The following is a 24,159-nucleotide window of genomic DNA, read 5'->3' on the forward strand; positions in this document are numbered from 1 at the left end:
AGCATACCTCAATTCTTTGTCTCCTGTTTATTCTAATGTAAATGCAATGGGGAAAAATTAATCTTCACTGCTTTTTCAATCCTTGAGCATTTGTGTGTCAATCTTACTATTTGCAAGCTTTTTGTAAAGGTTTAGGTTCAAGAAGTTTTTTTTACCTCGAGATTTTATCAGCTATTCAACTCTGTAAAATCATCAGCGTGTCAGATTATTTTTTTCTTTTAAAATATACTCCTTCACAAACATACTGTAAAAAGTTTATATTTCATAAAGAAAGCGCCTGGCTGCTGTGAAGCAATGAGTCACAATGCCCTGCTAGCTTCCTGTAGGTCTCCCCTTTGTCTACATATTTGTGCAGTGATTCTACACACGCTCTCTTCTGGATTACTGATCTGAGTGATCTGAGCAATACTGTTGGATACCTCCAGTAACGAGGCCTTGTGAAAGCTGATGGTTTGGTGACAGCTTTCACCTGTTGATCTGGGCATGCTGGAGCCAAACTCGGCAGTATCAGAGCAGCGGTGCCTCTTATATCTTGGTGCTATGGCTGTTGGCCAATATAAACAAGCTACATGGAGCAGTTGAACATTTTTTAAGCACCAGTGAGTGACCGCATCTTGTAAAGAATACCATTTTGCTTCACCGAAACCGCACACCAGCCTATGGCATTAATTCATACGTTTGCGAGTAAGCAAGTGTTTCAAAGACTGTGTATACCTTCAGAATTCAAGTTATTGTTTGGAACTGTTTATTAGCAAATCAGCTGCGAAAGTTTCTTATTTTAATTTTGATACTTGTTAGGAGTTACCAAGTGGCCATTGATGAAGAAACACTTTGCGAGGGACATTAAAAACATTTTTTAAGAGACCATTGAGTCCTTTTATACGCTAGCCAAACTCCTCTTCAAATAACTTGGATTCTTATGGAACCTGAACTTGTTAGAAACACATTTATATGTTTCAGTATGTGTTCTTGTCGAATGCTGTACAAAGAAAATACTTTAATCAATTACCTCGCCGTGTCTCTCAGGAGCATATTAATGCACTTCATATGCAATAAATTAGTTTGAACTGCAGTAACTGTTAATGTGGGGAGATGCGGTGGTCACTTGTACACAGAAAGATCCAACAGACAACAATAAGATGGATGACAAATTAATCTGTTTTTGCTGTTGGAGGTTGAGGGATGAATATTGACCAGAAGAATTGACCAGACATTCCCTATTATTTGTCAAGTAGTGCCTTGGGGCCTTTTAACATCCATCTAAATGGGCTCTGGTTTGAAGTCTCATCAAAAGACGGCACCTCAAGACAGTGCAGCACTCCCTCAGTATGGAGATGAAGTGTCGGCCGACATTATGTGCTCAATTCCTGCAATCGGCCTTGAGCCCACAAGCTTTTGGCTCGGATATCATGCTACCAACAGAGCCAAGCTTTATGTTAATTTTATTTGGTAAAGGTATCTTTTTTGAAAGGATGGCCATTAAAGTGAGGATCAAGTTATCAGGTCAGCATAAAAGAAAGTGCTGGTGACAAATTCTATATCCATACCTACACGGTGAAGTGAAGCCATTTTGTTTAAAATGTTAAATGTCTATAGAAAGGTTCTTCATCGCCCTTTACCTTTAAGAGCAGCACTTGTATGATAAATAAATATGTGGATTTACAGGCAACGGATATCCAGCTGTAATTTTAATGAACAAAATTTAAAAGTTTTCTTCCACTTATTTGGCAACCTCTTACTTTGCTGAAGTTTTTCATCAATTTGCTGGCAATTGCCCGAGGCAAAATAACGACTCATTCTTTTAGTAAAACACACAAAGCACTATCGGTTCTTACTCTTGTCTACAAAAACTGCTCACTATTCCAGGATCATTCTGGATTGCAAAAATAACCCAGGCTACTATTCTCTACTGCTAACTGTCTCCTTAAACCCCTCTCCCCTGTTTCCACCACACTTGCCTCCAACAATAAGTGTGAGGAGCTCATGGACTTCTTTGTATCATTTGACATATCAGATTGAGACCATCCAATCAGCTGCCTCTGCGAGTTCCCTTCCTTCACCTAGCCCACAGGGCCAAACTTCATCTTACGCTCCCAGCTATCTAGCCCTAAACTCATATCTTTTTCTAGTTTCTCTTTGATCTCCCCTCTTAATCTCTCCAAACTCATCTTATCCATGAGACCCACTTCCTGCTCTCTTGACCCTATTCCCACTAAACTACTGACCATCCAACTTCCTTTTCTGGCTCCCATGTTAGCCGACATTGTTAACGGATCTCTGTCCTCAGGTACTGTTCCCCTCTCCTTCAAATCTGCTGTCATCACCCCTCTCCTCAAAAAAACAACACTTGGCACCACTTTGCTTGTTAGCTATCGCCCCAACTCCAACCTCCCTTTCCTGTCCAAAATACTTGAACGTGTTGTTGCTTCCCAAATCTGTGATCATCTTTCCATGAATTCAATGTTTGAATCCCTTCATTCTGGCTTTCGGCCCTGCCACAGTACCGAAACTGCTCTCATCAAAGTCACAAATGACATCCTTTGTGATTGTGACAAAGCTAAACTATCCATCCTCGTCCTTCTGGACCTGTCTGCAGCCTTTGACACAGTTGACCACTCGATCCTCCTCCAACACCTCTCCACCAATGTCCAGCTAGGTGGGACTGCACTTGCCTGGTTCCATTCTTATCTAATCGCAGACAGAAAATCTCCAGCAATGGCTTCTCTTCCCACTCCCGCATCGTTACATCTGGTGTCCCCCAAGGATCTGTCCTTGGGCTCCTCTTATTTCTCATCTATATGCTGGCCCATGGTGATATCATCCGAAAACATGGAGTATGTTTCCACATGTATGCAGACGACACCTAACAGTACCTCTCCACCACTTCTGTCGACCCCTGTTTGGCATCTAAATTGTCAGATTGCTTGTCCAACATCCAGTACTAGATGAGCAGAAATTTTCTCCAATTAAATATTGGGAAGACCGAAGCCATTATCTTTGGTCCCTGCCACAAACTGTGTTCCCTAACCACTGACTCCATCCCTCTCCCTAGCATCAATCTGAGGGTGAACAAGACTGTTCACAACCTAGGTGTGACACTGAAATGAGTTTCCAGCCACATATCCGCGGCATAACTAAAACTGCCTTTTTCCACGTCTGTAACATTGCCTGCCTCCGCTCGCCTCAGCTCGTCTGCTGCTGAAATCCTCATTCATGCCTTTGTTACCTCTAGACTTGACTACTCCACCTCACTCCTGGCCGGTCTTCCACATTCCACACTACGTAAACTTTGAAGTCATCCAAAACTCACCAAGTCTCGCTCACCCATCACCCCTGTGCTTTCTGACCTACGATTTTAAAATTCTCATCCTTGTTTACAAATCACTCCATGGCCTCACCCTTCCCTATCTCTGTAATCTTTTTCAGCCTCACAATCCCACAAGATGTCTGCGCTCCTCAAATTCTGGCCTCTTGAACACCCCTCATTATAACCGCTCAACCATCGGCGGCTGTGCCTTCAGCTGTCTGGGCCCCAAGCTCTGGAACTCCCTCCCTAAACCTCTCCGCTTCTCTACCTCTCTTTCCTCCTTTAAGATGCTCCTTAAAACATACCTCTTTAAACAAGCTTTTGATCATCTGCCTTAATTTCTTCTGTGGCTCGGTGTCAAATTTATCTGTTTGTCAATAACACTGTTGTGAAGCGCCTTAGGACGTTTTACTACATTAAAGGCGCTATATAAATAAAAGTTATTATTATTAGTTGCCCTTCAACTGTAATTATGCAAGATCATATTTTGGAAATGCCCGAGTTCAAGTTGTTACCTAGTTTGACAGTTTTTAAAAAATCAGCTCTGTCCCTCGTTCTCATCGCAACCCTCCCCCATTTTTTGTTCTTTCCCTGCAAAGTTCTTCACGTTCTTCTGCCCTGATGCTGCTCTGCACCATTCCCTGAGTGATAATGCATAATTCTATCCCCAGATCCATACTATAACTGCTCTCCGAACAGTCAGGTTGTGGCCTGGCTTTAACCGCAGATCAATTGCTTCTCTGTCCTGAGATTGTTACATTTGGTCTCAGTCTCCTGGAGCCAAGATAGGGAACAAAATGTCAGCCAAGGTTCCTGCTTCTGGTTGTGACTTTGGCTGGGAAGTCCACGTGCAGACATCCGATAGCATTGGGCTGTGATGCCCATCCATAGATGAACAGCCTGCCGGCACTCTAAAGGAAGAAAGACTTGCATTTATACAGCGCCTTTCACGACCTCAGGATGTCCCACAGCCCTTTTACAGCCAATGAAGTACTTTTAAAGTGAAGTCACTGTTAAAATGCGGTATTTGCACACAGCAAACTCCCACAAACAGCACTGTGATAATGATCAGATAATCTGTTTTTGTTATATTGATCATGGGATAAATATTGGCCCAGGACACCGGGGATAACTCCCCTGATCATCTTCGAAATAGTGCCATGGGATCTTTTGTGTCCACCTGAGAGAGCAGACGGGGCCTCGGTTTAACGTCTCATCTGACAGGTGGCACCTCTGACAGTGCGGCGCTCCCTCAGCACTGCACTGGGAGCATCAGCCTAGGTTTATGTGGTCAAGGCTCTGGAGTGGGACTTGAACCCACAACCTTCTGACTCAGGCGAGGGTGCCACCCACTGAGCCACTGGCTGACTATCATGAAGGTTGGCCACTAGGGTGAAGTGCTGGACAGGGGCTTGTGCCAATGAAAGTGAACCCCAATGTGAATCATTGCCTTCAAGAGAGGAAGTCGGGCGGGGGTGAGGGGTGGTGAAAGGACATACATCAAGGCTCTTCTTTGAATTTATGACCTCATTCTGGATTGGGACCGCCATCAGACTGTTATTTGAAACTGAATTATTTCCGTTATTAGTCAGAAACTAATTCAGAAAATGATTAGTTTCTAACTTGGCTTGTCATGTCTTATGAATGAGTTCTCATAACATGCATGACAAATCACACTTTAATATCTTTAACAAAAGGCAATGATTATACTTGATATCTGCAGTAAAAAGCTTAATAATTTAAATAGGACAAAATATGGATGAAGAGGAAGCAGAAAAAGTAAAAGACAAATCCCTTCAAACAGTCATAACAAAACTCTAATGCCCAAGTGTGAAGTATCTCTTTAATAGATAGTTACTTCACAAGTTTACAAATTTAAGATTTATCACACTGTTTCCTACTCTCCGTCATTCTTTCTCAGGAGTCTGAATTATGCAACGAGTCCTCCTTCTCAGTCATCCCTTCACCTACAAAGGTTTTTAATACCAAAACTGGTGTTATTTAACCATTCCTACTCAATTCATTGTATCCTTTCGTACCCTTTTCAGTCTCGATGCTGTCTTGCATTATGGGCACCTGTCCATCACCAAATGTTTTAATCTTTTAAACATCCAGGGCTTGTTTCACACCTACATTACATGTAAAGTAAAATTAAATATCAGCAATGTCTTTTTTCTTAGCTGGAAAATATTCTTTCTTGAGATGTGCCTACATGTAGCTCATGACAGGCTTGCTTGCTGCAAGATTATGTATGATAGTGGGGACAGACAGCTAATGGATTGATAAAGTCTTACATCCAATGATACAAATGGACACTATAGAAAAAGGATCAAAAGGTCAAATTGGACAGTCCTGATATATTTAAAATATTCTTGCAGCATTGAAGCTCTGTCAGTAGATGTCACTAGCAACTTTAGTGATAGCATGTTGTGCCATAGTTACAGAGGGCACTTAAGTAATTTAAAGAGACGTCATTATTGCATCAACTGCTGTTTCAGTTTGGCTGCTGTAATCAAACATTCCACCCCTAGAAATTGGTGTTTGAATGGATTCTTCTTCATCATTATCATAGGTAGTCCCTCGAAACGAGGATATCTTGGTTTCATGCCAAAAAAAAGGATGAGTTCACAGGTGTTTCGAATGAAGAACCCGAACTACATCCTGAAGCAGGGGGAAGAAGCCTGTGCGTGGATTTTTTTAACGTATGGTGGCCGTTGCATACAAGCTACCACACGTGCTTGATAAAGCTAGGTCTTCGTCCAGTGGCAAGAATTACCCAAGACAACTGGAGACCAGCTTTGCTGCACGGACCTAGTGTGCACACATATCGCAGTGTGGGCTGGCCCGTGCTGCCCCTGGGTCCCTGGCCCTGAACTCACGCCTCCCCTGCGCCCCGATCACATCCCTCCATAGTCTCTCGCCGCTCCTGCTGCATCTGCCCACACTCCAATCACCGACTTGGACCTTGCTGACGTCACTCTTCGCTGCCGTCACCCTCCTGCACCAGCTCGCACTGTACCTTGTAGTGGCATGCCTCCACGCTGCTCCCTGGGCTGCGGATTCTTAGTGTTGCAGTGCCAGATATAACTGAAGAATCAAAGTTGAGTTTAGAATATTGCTGATAATGGGCACAGCTGGAAAGGAACAGATGTGCATCTGTGATTAAAAGTCCTGCGTTGTGCCCACACTTCCTGCAAGTGTTAATTACTTCTTGTAACATTTCGGCATTGCGCTTTGACAGTATCACTATTGCTATAAGGCAGAGTATCCTCCAACTCACCATCTACATGCATATGCACATACCTGTACACATTATAAAAATGATTAAAAATCAGAGCAAAAATCACAGTGGATTAACTGAGGAATGTTGGTTAAAATCAGCTGCTTTGCTTGTCTAGGGATGCAGCAGAGCCATTTATTAAAATCAGGTACCATGAAATTGCAGTGAATACTTCTACTATGGAATAAAAAAAAATGTAACACAAATCCTAAAACACCTTGCATTTTTCGTGTCTCTCATGTCTTTGATCACTTCACAGGTGAGTGAGGATCACAAAGGGGACTGTAAGGGTAAAGGCCGAGAAGTTTAGCCCGAAAGTGCAATCAAAAACATCGGATTTTAAGAAGTGTTTGCAGGCAGGGAGAGACGTGACGAGGAAGTACAGTTTATTCTGTGTTGCAACAATGAATAATATATACTGGCCATTTTAGATTAGTATAAGACACAGCAGCTAATGTTTTAATGGCTTTCTTCTGTTCACTATATGCAGGGGTAAAGAGTATGAAAGCTCGCTGGAAGCCAAAGCACAAGTCCCAGACTCGCCCTTCAAAGCCAAGTAAGTGCTGTATAAATGGATAAGGCTTGTTTAATGTGTAAACAACAGTTAAGCAGTTGCGAGTAGTGGTTGCATCGTAGCTAGTTCATACATTGGGAAGCAGCCATTGGTTAACGCTAAGGTTTAGTTTGGGGGTTATATGCTGCAATAAAAACAGATAATGCTGGAAATACGCCAGAGCTCAGTCTGCATCAAAGAGAAAAGGAGGGTTAATGTTTTGGGTAGAGGCCCTCGCTCAGAAAAAGGTGAGCGCCTTTATTGGAATGACGAGAACAAAGAGGGAAGTGGTGACGTACATGTGAAGGTCACAAGCAGAGTCTCATGGGTTTAATGGGCTGCAAACATTGTTTTAAGGAAATAACTGGAAAAGGATGTAACAAACAAGAAGGGCACAGGACACAACGACACAAATTAAAGTCACCATACAAACAAAAAGGTAAAGGAACAAGATGCTATCTGCTATATAGTTTACGGAATGCTGGCTGCCAGTTCCTATAGAAGCACATTATTTCATTCATTTCTTGGGCTTGTAGAAAATTATAGATGGGGTCTTGTGTTCCTGCTTCTCATGCACTTAAGTGCCATGTATGTAGCTGAAGGAGTAGAACAAAGCAACGGCATTAATTAGTTTAGCATCTTCAGTTTGCATTTATGCTGAGATACCTCTTCTAATGTTAATTATGCTGCCTAATGTGGTTCTGAGGCATAAAGAGCAAGAAAGCCCGAGGTTTGATCTGTGGTCCAAGCTGAATTAAGTTGATTGCAGCTGAGCTGCTACATTTGGCCTCTGCTTCCCTGGGGTAAAATTCTCATCTTTATTTTCAAATCCCTCCATGGCCTCGCTCCTCCCTATCTCTGTAATCCCCTTCAACTCCACAACCGTTCCCGAGATGTCTGCACTCCTCTAATTCTGCCCTCTTGAACATCCCTGATTATAATCGCTCAACCATCGGTGGCTGTGCCTTCTGTTGCTGAGGCCCCAAGCTCTGGAACTCCCTGCCATACCTCTCCGCCTCTCTACATCTCTTTCCTCCTTCAAGACACTCCTTAAAACCTACCAGTTTGACTCAGCTTTTGGTCATCTGCGATAACTTCTTACGTAGCTCGGTGTCAAATTTTCAATCTCATTATACTCCTGTGAAGCGCCTTGGGACATTTCACTATGTTAAAGGCTCTATATAAATACACGTTGTTGTTGTAAAGAGGGCTGAAATCAGCTGGGGCTCCTGATCACTGTTAAGTGATCCCTGTTGTAACACTGCACAGCAGTCCTTGGGTGAGGATGGTACGGCACTCGGGTGTGATGCCTCCAAGTCGAATAGTCGGAACACTCCCTGTTGGCTCATACGGCCACTTGAATGAGGCACAAGGGGACTGCTGGCACCTGTGGAACCATAACTCTGCGTGAGTCGCGTGGGATAAACAGGAAAGCTCTCTCTGTCGGTATGATGATAAGGGGATAAGTGGTTATGGGGAGCGGGCAGGGAAGAGGAGCTGAGTCCATGATCAGATCAGCCATGAACTTATTGAATGGCAGAGCAGGCTCGAGGGCCTGCTCCTGCTCCTGTTTCTTATGTTCTTATGTTTGTGCTATTTAGAAATTTAAGCAGCAGTAACACCGAAAAAGAATAAGTAGAACTAACCGATCTTATCTTAAAGGCAATCTCACCTTCTGTACCCGTTTTAATTTTAAAAATTAAACACTAGCAAAAAAATTGTAAATCATTTTGCATCCTTTCTGAAAAATATCTGAACCATGAGTTCTACGTCCTTATCAGGAAGAACTAGGTTGGAGGAGTATCTGAGTCCAGCAGTGTGAGGGAGTCCAATTAACATCAGAGAGACGCTTAATATTATCTGCTCGGATGAATTTGTTAATTCAACCCCCTCGAGCTGTCAGGCTCTAACTCCTTTCGGCTAATTTCTCCAATTATATCATTAAAGCTGGATGCCTAAAAGAGGGGGGATAGTATACAATTGACAGAAATCCTTTGTAACTGCTTTTTGAAACATTTCTATGAATAATTATAAAGCAAATGATTATCTTAAGAGCTCTTTTGATGGCTCAGAGAGTAAATGCACCACATGGAGTGGTGCTGAACCATTCAGGTAAGTCCATGGTTCCATCCTGGTTAATGTTGAGTTATCTGGCTTCAGCTCGAGCAGTCATGTGGATAACTAAGATTATTTTTGTGCCCCTGGAATAGGAAGGAGAAAAATTCAAGTATGGCTCATAAGAACATAAAAAATAGGAGCAGGAGTAGGCCATTCGAACCTGCTCCACCATTCAATAAGATCACGGCTGATCATCGACCACTTTCCTGCCCGATCTCCATAGCCCTTGATTCCCCTAGAATCCAAAAATCTATCTATCTCAGTCTTGAATAGAGACTCAGCAACCACAGCCCTCTGGGGCAGAGAATTCCAAAGATTCACAACAGTATCCGCTGTGGCTCAGTGAGTAGCGCCTCTGAGTCATAAAGTTGTGGGTTCAAGTCCCACTCCAGGGACTTGAACACATAAATTTAGGCTGACACTCAAGTGCTGTACTGAGGGATTGCTGCACTGTCGGAGGTGCTGTCTTTCGGATGAGACATTAAACCAAGGCTCCTTCTGCCTCAATCCCTCGATCGACGTAACAAAAACAATTTATCTGGACATTATCACATTGCTGTTTGTGGGAGCTTGCTGTGTGCAAATTGGCTGCCGCGTTTCCCACATATTAGTGACTACGCTCCAAAAGTACTTCATTGGCTGTAAAGTGCTTTGAGACGTCACGACGTCCGATGTCGTGATAGGCGCTAAATAAATGAAGTCTTCTTTCTCTGAGTGAAGAAATTCCTCCTCATCTCTGTCTTAAATGGCCCACCCCTTATCCTGAGATTGTGTTCCCTAGTTCCTTATGACTAACTGACTCCCATGAAAAAGTGCAGGTATATGGATATGATTGAGTTATGCTCTGATGCCCTTCAGCAGGTTGAAGAGCACTGTCTCGGCATACAGATAAAGAAGGTTAACGTGGGCGAGGTAGCAGAAGTGTCAACATGAATTATCACTTTCAGCTGTGGAACATAAGAAATTTTGAGGGGAAACTACACTGTTTAGCACCATTTTCATTATTTTTAATTTACTGTGCAAGATCTGCAATGTTATCAGCAGTGTGCACGGACAAAGTTTGTACATCACTTGACATGTTAATCATTGGGAAGATTAATGTGATGAACACATGGGGGTTTGATTAACAACTCATATAACCCATTGACTATTTGAGCAGCTGCATAAGTTCATGTTGTTCCTCTGCTTTTCAACGAGAAATCCAACCCCTCTTTCTCCCCTTCCCCATCCTCATTTGCCATGTACCGTTTTTTGGCCTTTTCCCAGGCTTTTGCCAGTGCTAACAACAACAACTTATATTTATATAGCGCTTTTACCGTAGTGAAACGTCCCAAGGTGCTTCACAAGAGAATTATTCGATTAAAGAATTTGACATGAGTCGTATAAGGAAAATTTAGGGCAGGAGCTTGGTCAAAGAGGTAGGTTTTTAGGAGCGTCATGAAGGAGGAAAGAGAGAGAAAGGGGGTGGGGAGGGGGGGTAGATTTCGGGAGGGATTTCCAGAGCTTAGGGCCTAGGCAACTGAAGGCACTGCCCAAATGGAACTAGCTGTAAGACAGTATTTTAGATCATCACAATCACAAGATAGGTGCACACGAAGAAGGTGTTCAGCCCACCTGAGCGATCCATCCAGGATGAACCTACATCCAACTGTTTCTTAAATGAAGGGTGAAGTTTTTTTGCCGAAAGTACCTTACACAAAATCCAGTTCATGTTCTTCGCTGACATGTCTTTTTCTTCCTCACTGCCTTCCATGGTGAGATCAGGAATCACGGGGATGAAGTCTTGTTTTATCACTTATGGCGCGGCGAGTGAACACAAAAGCATTTGCGGCATTGGGCTGCATTAATGCATGGTCAGAATTTTGAAGATTACGAAGTTTTCATATGTTCAGCCCCATGTATCATTGAAGACAGTTTGCAATGCACAGATAGTTTCTGCTCACAATGATCCTTTTGTGCCTGTGTTAACCAGGAAAATAATACACTTCACTTTTTTTTTGGAGGGGTTCGTGGGCGGGTGGGGTTTGTGTGTCTTTTTCATTCTTTTTGTTTACCACCACATGCAGCAGACAGTGCAGCAGAGATCACAATCCCACCCTCGAGGCTTGCAATTCAAACGGATAAATCAGCCTTCTTAAGTTTCACTGTACCAAAATGTAAATGCTTCAAGCACATTCTCATATTGTATGATACTTCTCAATCTCCATTTCAATCCCCTTTCTAGCAGTGTCACTTTTGGAAGTCTCAAAGTTTCTACCAGCTGTATGTGCCAGCCAGCAGTACATCAAAACAGCTAATAATTCACAGATTCCCGACCGATCGGGTAAATCCATTGATCTTTTAGAAAAGAAGGACTTGCATTTATATAGCGCCTTTCGTGGCCTCAGGGCATCCCAAAGCACTTTACAGCCAATGAAGTACATTTGAAATGAAGTCACTATTATTTCCTATACCATACTCCCAAATGGCTGCACTCTAATTTTAAGATTATGCCCCCTTGTTCTGGACCACCTCGTCAGAGCAAATAATTTCTCCTATTGCATCCATTACTCATTTTAAACACCTCGATTAGGTCACCCTTCTAAATGCATGGGAATACAAGGCAAGTGTACGCAAACTGACCTCATAATTTAACCCCTTAAGCCCTGGTATCTGGTGAATCTGTGCTGTATCCCTTCCAAGGCCAAAATATCTTCCCTGAGGTTCGGTGCTCAAAACTGAACACCTTTCTCCAGATGGGGTCTGACCAAGGCTCTGTACAACTGAGGCATCGCTTCCTCACTTTTCAATTCCAATTTACTTGGGGAAAAAGGCCAACATTCCATTAGCCTTATTGATTACTTTTGCACTAGCTTTTAGTGATTTGTGTAAAGGGACAACAACAACAACTTGTATTTATATAGCACCTGTAACGTAGTGAAACGTCGCAAGGCACTTCACAGGAGTATTTGACACCGGGCCGCAACAATAGAAATTAGTGCAGGTCAAAGAGGTAGGTTTTAAGGAGCGTCTTGAAGGAGGAAAGAGAGGTGGAGAGGTTTAGGCAGGGAGTTCCAGAGCTTGTGGCCTCGGCAGCAGAAGGCACGGCCACCAATGGTTGAGCCATTACAATCAGGGATGTCAGGAGGGCAGAATTGGAGGAATGCAGACATCTCCGGGGGGGGGGGAGGAGTTGTGGGGCTGGTGAAGATTAAAGAGATAGGGAGGGGCGAGGCCACAGAGGGATTTGAACATAAGAATGTACATGGACCCTAACCTAAATCCTTTGCTCCTCTACAGCTCCTCATCTCTCATCAGGAAGAAAATATTCTGATTTGTCTTTCTTGGATCCAAAATGTATGATTTCGCACTTCCCCACATTGAACTCCATTCACCATAGTTTTGCCCAATTGCTTAGACTGTCTATGTCCCTTTGTCACTTCCTCCTACTATCCACACAACTTAACGTGCCTCCAAACTTACTTTCATCTGCAAACTTATATATACAACTCTCTATTCCTTCATCCAAGTCATTAATATATATGATGAAGAACTGAGGCCCCAGTTCAGATCCCTGGGGCATATCACTTCTCACATCCTGCCAAATAGAGAATGAACCCTTTATCCCGACTCTCTGTCTCCTACTTCCCAACCTACAAGGTTACCTTTAATTCTATGCACTTTCATTTTTGCTAATGATCTCTTGTGCAAAACCTTATGAAATATCTTCTGGAAGTCCATATAGACAAAATCCATAGTCCTCTATATGCATACTCCCCTATCCACCATGCTCGTGACCTCAAAAATGAATTCAACGAGATTAGTCAGACATGACCCGCCCTTCACAAATCCACACTTACTCTCTTTGAACAACTGATAGCTGTCCAAGTGCTCAGTCACTCTGTCTTTGATGATGGATTCCAGCAACTTCCTTACAATTGATCTTAAAGTTTTAGGGTTGTGTTGAGTCTTCTGCAGGTGTTCAGGCTCTGAATTCATTCGTAATCAAAATCTGCCATTTCAGTAGCACAATAGAACGTGCTGGTTTGGTAGGCCTTCAGAATGAAAACCCGTCAGTGTAAAAGTAGCCTGAGATACTGGTGAAAGAAACGGTGTCAGAATGAAGGGCCACTGTGTTTTTAATCTTGGTGCATCCGATATTCTTCTTCCTGTTATAGGCATGGTGGTAGCTGTCATTTCAAATAAAAAGAATTACATGCAAGCCTGAGGGGGAGCTCATAATTATTATCATTTGCACAAGAGTACAAAGAGTTCTCTTTGCTCACTGCCTCAATCAAAAGAATGCTTGCACAAAAAGATCTATGAAACTCTGACAGGAGATACCATAATTCAACTATTTGGTTTTATTAAAATATGAGGGTCCTAATTGTAACATAACTTGTACATTAATTGAACATCTACCATAATGTCAGAATTGACATGTTAAACTTCTTGATGCTGGTAGAGTTCTTTGCTATTCTTTTGGCTATAATAAGTGAAAACTTGGCATGTTATGGTGCCATTTTGTTAAACCATCTACACCTTGTAGAAACTGGAATTGTCAGATGCTTAACCACTACAGAATCTTTCTTGAGCGATTTTACTTTCCCTCCATCTCCCCTCAAATGATCCTCTCTGTGTTGTTGTAAAAATGATTAGCGGGGAGGGAAGGAAGTTTGTAGAGTCCAATCAAAAGCCAGAAGTTTCTTGCTGCCATAATGTGTTCAGAACCGCCACAGGGAGAGTGCCCAGCACTCTGTCATTGGCTTGGGGCCATGAGTTTAATATCGTTTAGGTGCGCTAGAGCCTATTGATGGTGAAAGCCTTGTACAATGAGATTACTCGTAGCAGCATTTTTGGCAGTGGAAACATAGAAACATAGAAAATAGGTGCAGGAGTAGGCCATTCGGCCCTTCTAGCCTGCACCGCCATTCAATGAGTTCATGGCTGAACATGCAACTTCAGTACCCCATTCCTGCTTTCTCACCATACCCCTTGATTCCCCTAGTAGTAAGGACTTCATCTAACTCCTTTTTGAATATATTTAGTGAATTGGCCTCAACAACTTTCTGTGGTAGAGAATTCCACAGGTTCACTACTCTCTGGGTGAAGAAATTCCTCCTCATCTCGGTCCTAAATGGCTTACCCCTTATCCTTAGACTGTGTCCCCTGGTTCTGGACTTCCCCAACATTGGGAACATTCTTCCTGCATCTAACCTGTCTAACCCCGTCAGAATTTTAAACGTTTCTATGAGGTCTCCTCTCATTCTTCTGAACTCCAGTGAATACAAGCCCAGTTGATCCAGTCTTTCTTGATAGGTCAGTCCCGCCATCCCGGGAATCAGTCTGGTGAACCTTCGCTGCACTCCCTCAATAGCAAGAATGTCCTTCCTCAGGTTAGGAGACCAAAATTGTACACAATACTCCAGGTGTGGCCTCACCAAGGCCCTGTACAACTGTAGCAACACCTCCCTGCCCCTGTACTCAAATCCCCTCGCTATGAAGGCCAACATGCCATTTGCTTTCTTAACTGCCTGCTGTACCTGCATGCCAACCTTCAATGACTGATGTACCACGACACCCAGGTCTCGTTGCACCTCCCCTTTTCCTAATGTGTCACCATTCAGATAATAGTCTGTCTCTCTGTTTTTACCACCAAAGTGGATAACCTCACATTTATCCACATTATACTTCATCTGCCATGCATTTGCCCACTCACCTAACCTATCCAAGTCGCTCTGCAGCCTCATAGCATCCTCCTCGCAGCTCACACTGCCACCCAACTTAGTGTCATCCGCAAATTTGGAGATACTACATTTAATCCCCTCATCTAAATCATTAATATACAGTGTAAACAGCTGGGGCCCCAGCACAGAACCTTGCGGTACCCCACTAGTCACTGCCTGCCATTCTGAAAAGTCCCCATTTACTCCTACTCTTTGCTTCCTGTCTGACAACCAGTTCTCAATCCATGTCAGCACACTATCCCCAATCCCATGTACTTTAACTTTGCACATTAATCTCTTGTGTGGGACCTTGTCGAAAGCCTTCTGAAAGTCCAAATATACCACATCAACTGGTTCTCCCTTGTCCACTCTACTGGAAACATCCTCAAAAAATTCCAGAAGATTTGTCAAGCATGATTTCCCTTTCACAAATCCATGCTGACTTGGACCTATCATATCACCTCTTTCCAAATGCACTGCTATGACATCCTTAATAATTGATTCCATCATTTTACCCACTACCGATGTCAGGCTGACCTGTCTATAATTCCCTGTCATCTCTCTCCCTCCTTTTTTAAAAAGTGGGGTTACATTGGCTACCCTCTAGGAACTGATCCAGAGTCAATGGAATGTTGGAAAATGACTGTCAATGCATCCACTATTTCCAAGGCCACCTCCTTAAGTACTCTGGCATACAGTCCATCAGGCCCTGGGGATTTATCGGCCTTCAATCCCATCAATTTCCCCAACACAATTTCCCGACTAATAAGGATTTCCCTCAGTTCCTCCTCCTTACTAGACCCTCCGACCCCTTTTATATCCGGAAGGTTGTTTGTGTCCTCCTCAGTGAATACCGAACCAAAGTACTTGTTCAATTGGTCCGCCATTTCTTTGTTCCCCGTTATGACTTCCCCTGATTCTGACTGCAGGGGACCTACGTTTGTCTTTACTAACCTTTTTTTCTTTACATATCTATAGAAACTTTTGCAATCCGTCTTAATGTTCCCTGCAAGCTTCTTCTCATACTCCATTTTCCCTGCCCTAATCAAACCCTTTGTCCTCCTCTGCTGAGTTCTAAATTTCTCCCAGTCCCCGGGTTCGCTGCTATTTCTGGCCAATTTGTATGCCACTTCCTTGGCTTTAATACTATCCCTGATTTCCCTTGGTAGCCACGGTTGAGCCACCTTCCCTTTTTTATTTTTACGCCAGACAGGAATGTACAATTGTTGTAGTTCATCCATGCGGTCTCTAAATGTCTGCCATTGCCCATCCACAGTCAACCCCTTCAGTATCATTCGCCAATCTATCCTAGCCAATTCACGCCTCATACCTTCAAAGTTACCCTTCTTTAAGTTCTGGACCATGGTCTCTGAATTAACTGTTTCATTCTCCATCCTAATGCAGAATTCCACCATATTATGGTCACTCTTCCCCAAGGGGTCTCGCACAACGAGATTGCTAATTAATCCTCTCTCATTACACAACACCCAGTCTAAGATGGCCTCCCCCCTAGTTGGTTCCTCGACATATTGGTCTAAAAAACCATCCCTTATGCACTCCAGGAAATCCTCCTCCACCGTATTGCTTCCAGTTTGGTTAACCCAATCTATGTGCATATTAAAGTCACCCATTATAACTGCTGCACCTTTATTGCACTCACCCCTAATTTCATGTTTGATGCCCTCCCCAACATCACTACTACTGTTTGGAGGAGTACTAAAATCAGCAGCAACCTCGTATGAAAAACTCAACACCCAAAAGACTTTAGCATGTCACTGAAAAACCATCTCAAAGCTCTTCACACACACATTACTTTGCAGTGCAGTGACTGTTGTTATGTAGGCAAACAAGGCATCCAATTTGTACGCTGAAAGATCCTGCAAGCAGCAAGGAGATGAATACCCACTTAATTGATTTTTGATTATGTTGTTTGAGGGAGGAAAGTTTGCCAGGGAACTAGAAGAGCTCCATGAGATCTTTGGCATCCACCTGATCCATCAGAATGGGCAGATGGAGCCTCAGTTTAATATGTTATTCATAGGACAGTACTTTCAAGAATGGAGTAGTCCCTCAGTACTGCAGTGAAGTGTGTGCCTAGATTATATATTCAGCACTAGAAATTTGACTCCAAGATGAGAGTGTCAACAACTGAGCGAGGCTGACACTGACATGAACCCACTAAATGCCAGATAGGATGGCAGCAATTAATATTTGATTGTGACACTCAAACAACAGTAAAGATCAAGACAAATTTTAGTGACCATTGCCAGATTCTCTCCATTTTGAGCAATCAGTCATCCCTCATTGAGGGTTTAACGTGCTATAATGGATCATGTACGGCGAAAACTATTGGCGAACGAATGCACAGCTCCCATGAGTCCACATTACTGAATTCCCAATCTCATCCGTGTCACTATAAGGAAGTGCTGTGTGGAGTCATCCTTGGAGCACAGGAGTAAGAATGAGGAAAGATCACCTGACTGCTTTTTCCATCATGGCTGCTGTGAACTCCAGGATATAGTCAATGTATTCACTGAGGCATATGAAAGCATAGGCCTTACGCTTAACATCCATAAGAGAAAGGCCCTCCACCAGCCTGTCCCCGCCACACAGCACTGTCCTCCAATCATCAAGATTCACGGCACGGCCCTCGACAACGTGGACCATTTCTCATATCTCGGGAGCCTCTTATCAACAAAGGCAGACATTGATGCGGAGATTCAACATCGCCTCCAGTGCGCCAGTGCAGCCTTCGGCCGTCTGAGGAAAAGAGTATCTGAAGACCAGGCCCTCAAGTCTACCACCAAGCTCATGGTCTACAGGGCTGTAGTAATACCTGCCCTCCTGTATGGCTCAGAGACGTGGACCATGTAAGTAGACACCTCAAGTCGCTAGAGAAATACTACCAGCGATGCCTCCACAAGATCCTACAAATCCCCTGGGAGGACAGACGCACAAACATTAGCATCCTCGTCCAGGCCAACATCCCCAGCATTGAAGCACTGATCACACTCGACCAGCTCCGCTGGGCAGGCCACATAGTTCAAATGCCAGACACAAGACTCCCAAAGCAAGCGCTCTACTCAGAACTCGTCCACGGCAAACAAGCCAAAGGCGGGCATAGAAAACGTTACAAGGACACCCTCAAAGCCTCCCTGATAAAGTGCGACATCCCCACTGACACCTGGGGGTCCCTGGCCACAGACCGCCCTAAGTGGAGGAAGTGCATCCAAGAGGGCGCTGAGCTCCTCGAATATCGTCGCTGAGAGCATGCAGAAATCAAGCGCAGGCAGCGGAAGGAGCGTGCGGCAAACCAGGCTCCCTGCACACCCTTCCCCTCAACCACTGTTTGTCCCACCTGTGACAGAGACTGTGGTTCTCGTATTGGACTGTACAGCCACCTAAGAACTCATGCTCAGAGTGGAAGCAAGTCTTCCTCGATTCCGAGGGACTACATATGATGATGAGCTAACCAAACAGGTTAAGCCAATTCAGAGCTATTCAGATATACTGTTCTGGTTCCAAAGTATGTTCCTGTGAGCAGCCCACTTCAGTCAGCTGAATCTATTGCACAACTCTTGTCATTGCTTGATTATCAGTGGACGGTTGGGGGTTGATTTGCATAAATTTGGCTCATTGATTTCAACTCTGAACGGAATGGAAGATGAAGGCTTGACTCCAACAATTAGCTCTTGCTGACAATTCAACAAATCCTCTCTCAGGCTCTGAACCAACCAAAGCATTGATCTGGTCTGCTCATGTGAACAAGGCACTGCCGTTGGGCTGGGCTGGCCAAGGATTAGTCGTCTGTTCTTGAAATGTCTATGTTGAGCTGAGAAATTGTCATTAAATTCTCGGCCTTTTGGCTAAGATCAAGTGTAGTACCGTTTCTGACCAGCCACCATGACCTCCGGGTGGTTTCTCCCTGGTCAGGAAGGTATATGCTTGCATTTTTGGAAACAGGAGGTGGGTGGGGAGGTTTGACCCATCCACCTCCACGGAGGTGTGTGGGGGACCTGACCCATCCACCTCCATGGCACGAACCTGGTATTGCAGTACTTCCAGGAACGGTGCAGTGGCTCTAGGCCTTTTGGCTAAGAGCATTGGCGCAGAGTGATCCTTGGCATGTGCAAGGTGACCTCTGGCGTTTGTGATTTGACAAAGAATTGGAACGATTGGCTACGAATTTTTTTTTAAAAAAAAAAAAAAAAAAATTGTGCCTTCCAAAAGTTTAAAAAAAGTAACATTTGCAGTTAAGGATCTGCAAAAAAAAGGAAGCGCTGGTTGAGGTGGGGGGGGGGGGGGGAGGTGGGTGGGGTGGTAGATGAGAAATGATATAGTGAAAGGACTTTGGACATAGCCCCAGCAAAGATTTTGTAATAATGTCCAATATTTAGTTTTATAGGGCTCAAAATTGCCCAGGAGTTGTTCCGTTTTTTTTGGAGCAACTTGATTTTTCTGGAATATCTTAAAAATCCCCATTTTGCACATTCAATTTGCGCCAGTGTAAGTGAGTTAGTTAGGATTTTTTTAGTTTAGTTTTTTTTCAAAAGATGGCGTTACCAGCCACCTACGCCCATTTTGGCCATTTAGGCCACTTTGGACAGCTAATAGTTACTCCAAACGAACTTAGGCCAGTGTATGTGGCCGCACAGAAAACCCTTGCGGAGAATTAAGAAATCAGGTACAGCGGAGGCTAGCAGAAATTAATGACTTGACTAAAGAATGTGAATAGGATCAAACAGCTATACAGGACATCATATGACAAACTTTGCAAAGTTAATTTACTATACAAGAGAAGCATTCATGGAAGCTTAAACTACAAAAATAAAAGAAGTAAAGAGACAAAACATATTTGCATAATTTTTTCAAAATATCCAAATAAAAAATAGAAGTACCTCCTGCTCGTAATTCTTATGTTTTTATGTTCTCCCAGCCGCCTAAGCTCACCTACCATCAGCCCGCCTCTTGCACACAACCCTCCCTCCCGGGGTCAGGGATCAGACGCTCCAGGATCAGAACAGCACCTGGGGTCAGAGATCGGACACGTCTGGGGATCAGGTCTTCCCTAGAAGTCGGGGACCGGACCGCTCATGGGATCGGAACCCCCTACCCCCATGGGGTCGGTGATCGAATCCACCCTGCGGTTCGGAATTCCCCCCCAAGGGACCAAAACCTCCCCCCCCCCCCTCCATTCCCCACCGCCCCGGCTTGGGCCCCGCACCAACCTGCTTGTTGTGTCCTTCTAGCCCAGGAAGGCAGCGGGCCGGCCTGTGCGGTAGGCCACTGACCTGGGATAGGGGCGGGACGCATCGGGTCCCACACTGCCGCACGCACACAGAGGCTGGGGACAGGAGCTACTGCGAATGCGCGCACACTTGAACGCACATGTGGAGAGCTGCCAGCACTGTTTCTGGCGCAGGGCCCTAGCTCCGCGCCACCCGCACCACCCCCCCCCCCCCCCACCCTCCCCAATCGACTGGCCGTGCCAGGCCCCGGGAGAGGCAACACAGTGGCCAGAATGGGGTGAGATTTTTTTTTGGCGCCGTTTTCAGTCCACAAAGTCGGCGCATCACTAGTGAGTGCAGCAAAAAAAGGGGTGGGCCAATTTTGAGCCCATACATTCTGCCTGTGCTGAGCTGATATCTAGATTTTGTTCAGTCCCATAATATCTTATCTCTTTAATGTTTCATTTAAGCTTCAAATCAAGCTACGATAGAAGTCATGTTATGAGTTCGGTCACTCCTCAGCTTATCATATTTAAAACTTTAGCCAACAGCTGGGAAGTTCAAAAATAAAAACAAAATGCTGGAAATCTCAGCGAGTCAGGCAGCATCTGTGGAGAGAGAAACAGAGTTAACACTTCAGGTCGTTGACCTTCGTCAGAAGCTCGCTGTGATAGCTAAAGGTTCATTTTAAACTCTCCTCATTACTAGCTTTGCAGTTTCAGATTAGCTCATTACGTGTGACCATATTTTATTTTCAACCGTAGAATATTTTATCAAAAGATACACTTACATTTTTTAAATTGAAGCTTAGCACTGAAATTTGTGAGGTATGAAGATCCACCCATGCAACCCATTTTACTGAGGCTTTATTGTGAGACACACTTCTTCCAATTATAAGGTCATGGTAACACAGGTGCTGCGCAAATGCAATTTGGAACCCGTTAATTCTGGCAGCATTGTTGGCAAGGAGCACTAATCGACAATACAGTCCAGGACGCATGGGATGTCGGTCAGCAGCATTTAAATGAGTTCCGGAGTTAAAATACCTCAGGCCCCTCCATTGCTGCAGTGGTTCAGTTTTGAACTGACACCAAAACTTACCTGTCAAAAAATTCCCCATACTCCCTAGTTAAAATGGGGGCCAGGATTTCTATCTGAATTCCAAAAGCGGTTATTAGCTCTTCCCTTTGCAAAAAAGCTGTTTGAAGAACAGGTTATGGCTATCCTTGATGATTATAAGCAGTGGCAGCAGCTGTTCAGTGCACTCCATGTGAAACTAATGTGCGCACTAGATGCAGCAATGGCTATGAGCTTTTTTACAACATCTTACCGGTAGTACTGAAGACCTGTGTACCAGATCTAGTTGTTCCCTTAGCGAAGCTGTTCCAGTATAGCTATGACACTGTATCTACCTAACACTGCATCTACCTGAAGTGTCATGATATCATCATCATAGGCAGTCCCTCAGAATCGAGGAAGACTTGCTTCCATTCTTCAAATGAGTTCTTAGGTGGCTGAACAGTCCAATACAAGAACTACAGTCTCTGTCACAGGTGGGACAGATAGTAGTTGAGGGAAGGGGTGGGTAGACTGGTCTGCTGCCTGCGCTTGATTTCTGCATGCTCTCGGCGATGAGACTCGAGGTGCTCAGCGCCCTCTGGATGCACTTCCTCCACTTAGGGCGGTCTATAGCCAGGGACTCCCACGTGTCAGTAGAGATGCTGCACTTTTTCAGGGAGGCTTTGAGGATGTCCTTGTAATGTTTCCACTGCCCACCTTTGGCTCGTTTGCTGTGAAGGAGTTCCAAGTAGAGCGCTTGCTTTGAGAGTCTCGTGTCTGGCATGCGAACTATGTGGCCTGCCCAGTGGAGCTGATCAAGTGTGGTCAGTGCTTCAATGCTGTGTGGCATTTTCCATATCTCGGGAGCCTCTTATCAACAAAGGCAGACATTGATACGGAGATTCAGCATCGCCTCCAGTGCGCCAGCGCAGCCTTCGGCCGCCTGCGGAAAAGAGTGTTTGAAGACCAGGCCCTCAAATTTACCACCAAACTCATGGTCTACAGGGTTGTAGTAATACCCGCCCTCCTGTATGGGTCTGAGGCATGGACGATGTACAGAAGGCACCTTAAGTCGCTGGAGATATATTACCAACGATGTCTCCACAAGATCCTGCAAATCTCCTGGGAGGACAGGCGCACCAACATCAGTATCCTCGACCAGGCTAACATCCCCAGTATTGAAGCACTGACCACACTCGATCAGCTTCGCAGGGCATGCCACATATTACGCACGCCAGATACGAGACTCCCGAAGCAAATGCTTTATGCGCAGCTCCTTCGTGATAAATGAGCCAAAGGAGGACAGCGGAAATGTTATAAGGACATCTCAAAGCCTCCCTGGTAAAGTGCGACATCACCACTGACACCTGGGAGACCCTGGCCGCAGACTGCCCGAGGTGGAGAAAATCCATCCGGGAGGGTGTTGAGCTCTTTGAGGCTCGACGCAAGGAGCATGAAAAGGCCAAGCGCAGGCAGCGGAAGGAGCGCGCGGCAAACCAGCCCTACCGACCCCTTCCCCCGACGAATGTCTGTTTCACCTGTAACAGGGTCTGTGGCTCTCGTATCGGACTGTTCAGCCATCAAAGAACTCACTTTGGGAGTGGAAGCAAGTCCTCCTCAATTCTGAGGGACTGCCTATGATGATGATGCTGTATGGCCCTCCTGTATGGCTCAGAGACATGGACCATGTACAGTAGACACCTCAAGTTGCTGGAGAAATACCACCAATGATGTCTCCGCAAGATCCTACAAATCCCCTGGGAGGACAGACGCACCAACATTATTGTCCTTGATCAGGCCAACATGTCGAGATATGTCCTATCCACAAAAAGCAAGACGCATCTAACCCAGCCAATTCCTGCCCTATCGGCTTCCTCCCAAGCAACAGCAAAGTGATAGAAGAAGTCATCAATCTGGCCATCAAGAAATACCTACTCACCAATAACCTGCTCACTGATGCTCAGTTCAGATTCTACCAAAACCACTCGACTTCAGATCCAATCACGGTCTTGATTCAGATATGGATGTAAGAGCTGAATGCCAGAGAGGTGAGGTGATAGTAGCTGCTGTCGACATCAAGGCAGTATTCAGCTGAGTATGGGAGCCTTAGCAAATCTGGTCAGCAGGGAAAAGCCTTCAGTGGTTGAAGTCATACCTGACACAAAACAAAATGGTTGTGGTTGTCAGGAGCCAGTCGTCACAGCCCCAGGCCATCACTGCAGGAATTCGTCAGGGAAGATAGTGATAGGGGATTCAATTGTAAGGGGAATAGATAGGCGTTTCTGCGGCCGCAACCGAGACTCCAGGATGGTATGTTGCCTTCCTGGTGCAAGGGTCAAGGATGTCTCAGAGCGGGTGCAGGACATTCTAAAAAGAGAGGGAGAACAGCCAGTTGTCGTGGTGCACGTTGGTACCAACGACATAGGTAAAAAAAGGGATGAGGTCCTACGAAATGAATTTAAGGAGCTAGGAGCTAAATTAAAAAGTAGGACCTCAAAAGTAGTAATCTCGGGATTGCTACCAGTGCCACGTGTTAGTCAGAGTAGGAATCACAGGATAGCTCAGATGAATACGTGGCTTGAGCAATGGTGCAGCAGGGAGGGATTCAAATTCCTGGGGCATTGGAACCGGTTCTGGGGGAGGTGGGACCAGTACAATCCGGACGGTCTGCACCTGGGCAGAATCGGAACCAATGTCCTCGGGGAAGTGTTTGCTAGTGCTGTTGGGGAGGAGTTAAACTAATATGGAAGGGGGATGGGAACCAATGCAGGGAGATAGAGGGAAACAAAAAGGAGGCAAAAGCAAAAGACAGAAAGGAGATGAGGAAAAGTGGAGGGCAGAGAAACCCAAGGCAAAGAACAAAAAGGACCATTGTACAGCAAAATTCCAAAAGGACAGAGGGTGTTAAA

General features: G+C 44.7%; 1 protein-coding gene and 1 pseudogene across 2 annotated transcripts in view; both read left to right on the forward strand.

Moving 5' to 3' along the window:
• Window positions 1–24,159, forward strand: part of scaper (S-phase cyclin A-associated protein in the ER) — a 393,511-nt gene that overhangs the window by 186,379 nt on the left and 182,973 nt on the right. For both annotated transcript variants that reach the window (XM_070865008.1, XM_070865007.1), the window contains one exon: window positions 7,078–7,143. In XM_070865008.1, coding sequence (XP_070721109.1) covers window positions 7,078–7,143 — 66 coding nt within the window. The remainder of the gene's footprint in view (window positions 1–7,077; window positions 7,144–24,159) is intronic.
• LOC139234202 (U2 spliceosomal RNA) lies at window positions 18,810–19,044 on the forward strand (annotated as a pseudogene).

Source organism: Pristiophorus japonicus, chromosome 21 (genome assembly GCF_044704955.1).
Source record: "Pristiophorus japonicus isolate sPriJap1 chromosome 21, sPriJap1.hap1, whole genome shotgun sequence".
Lineage (NCBI taxonomy): Eukaryota > Metazoa > Chordata > Chondrichthyes > Pristiophoridae > Pristiophorus > Pristiophorus japonicus.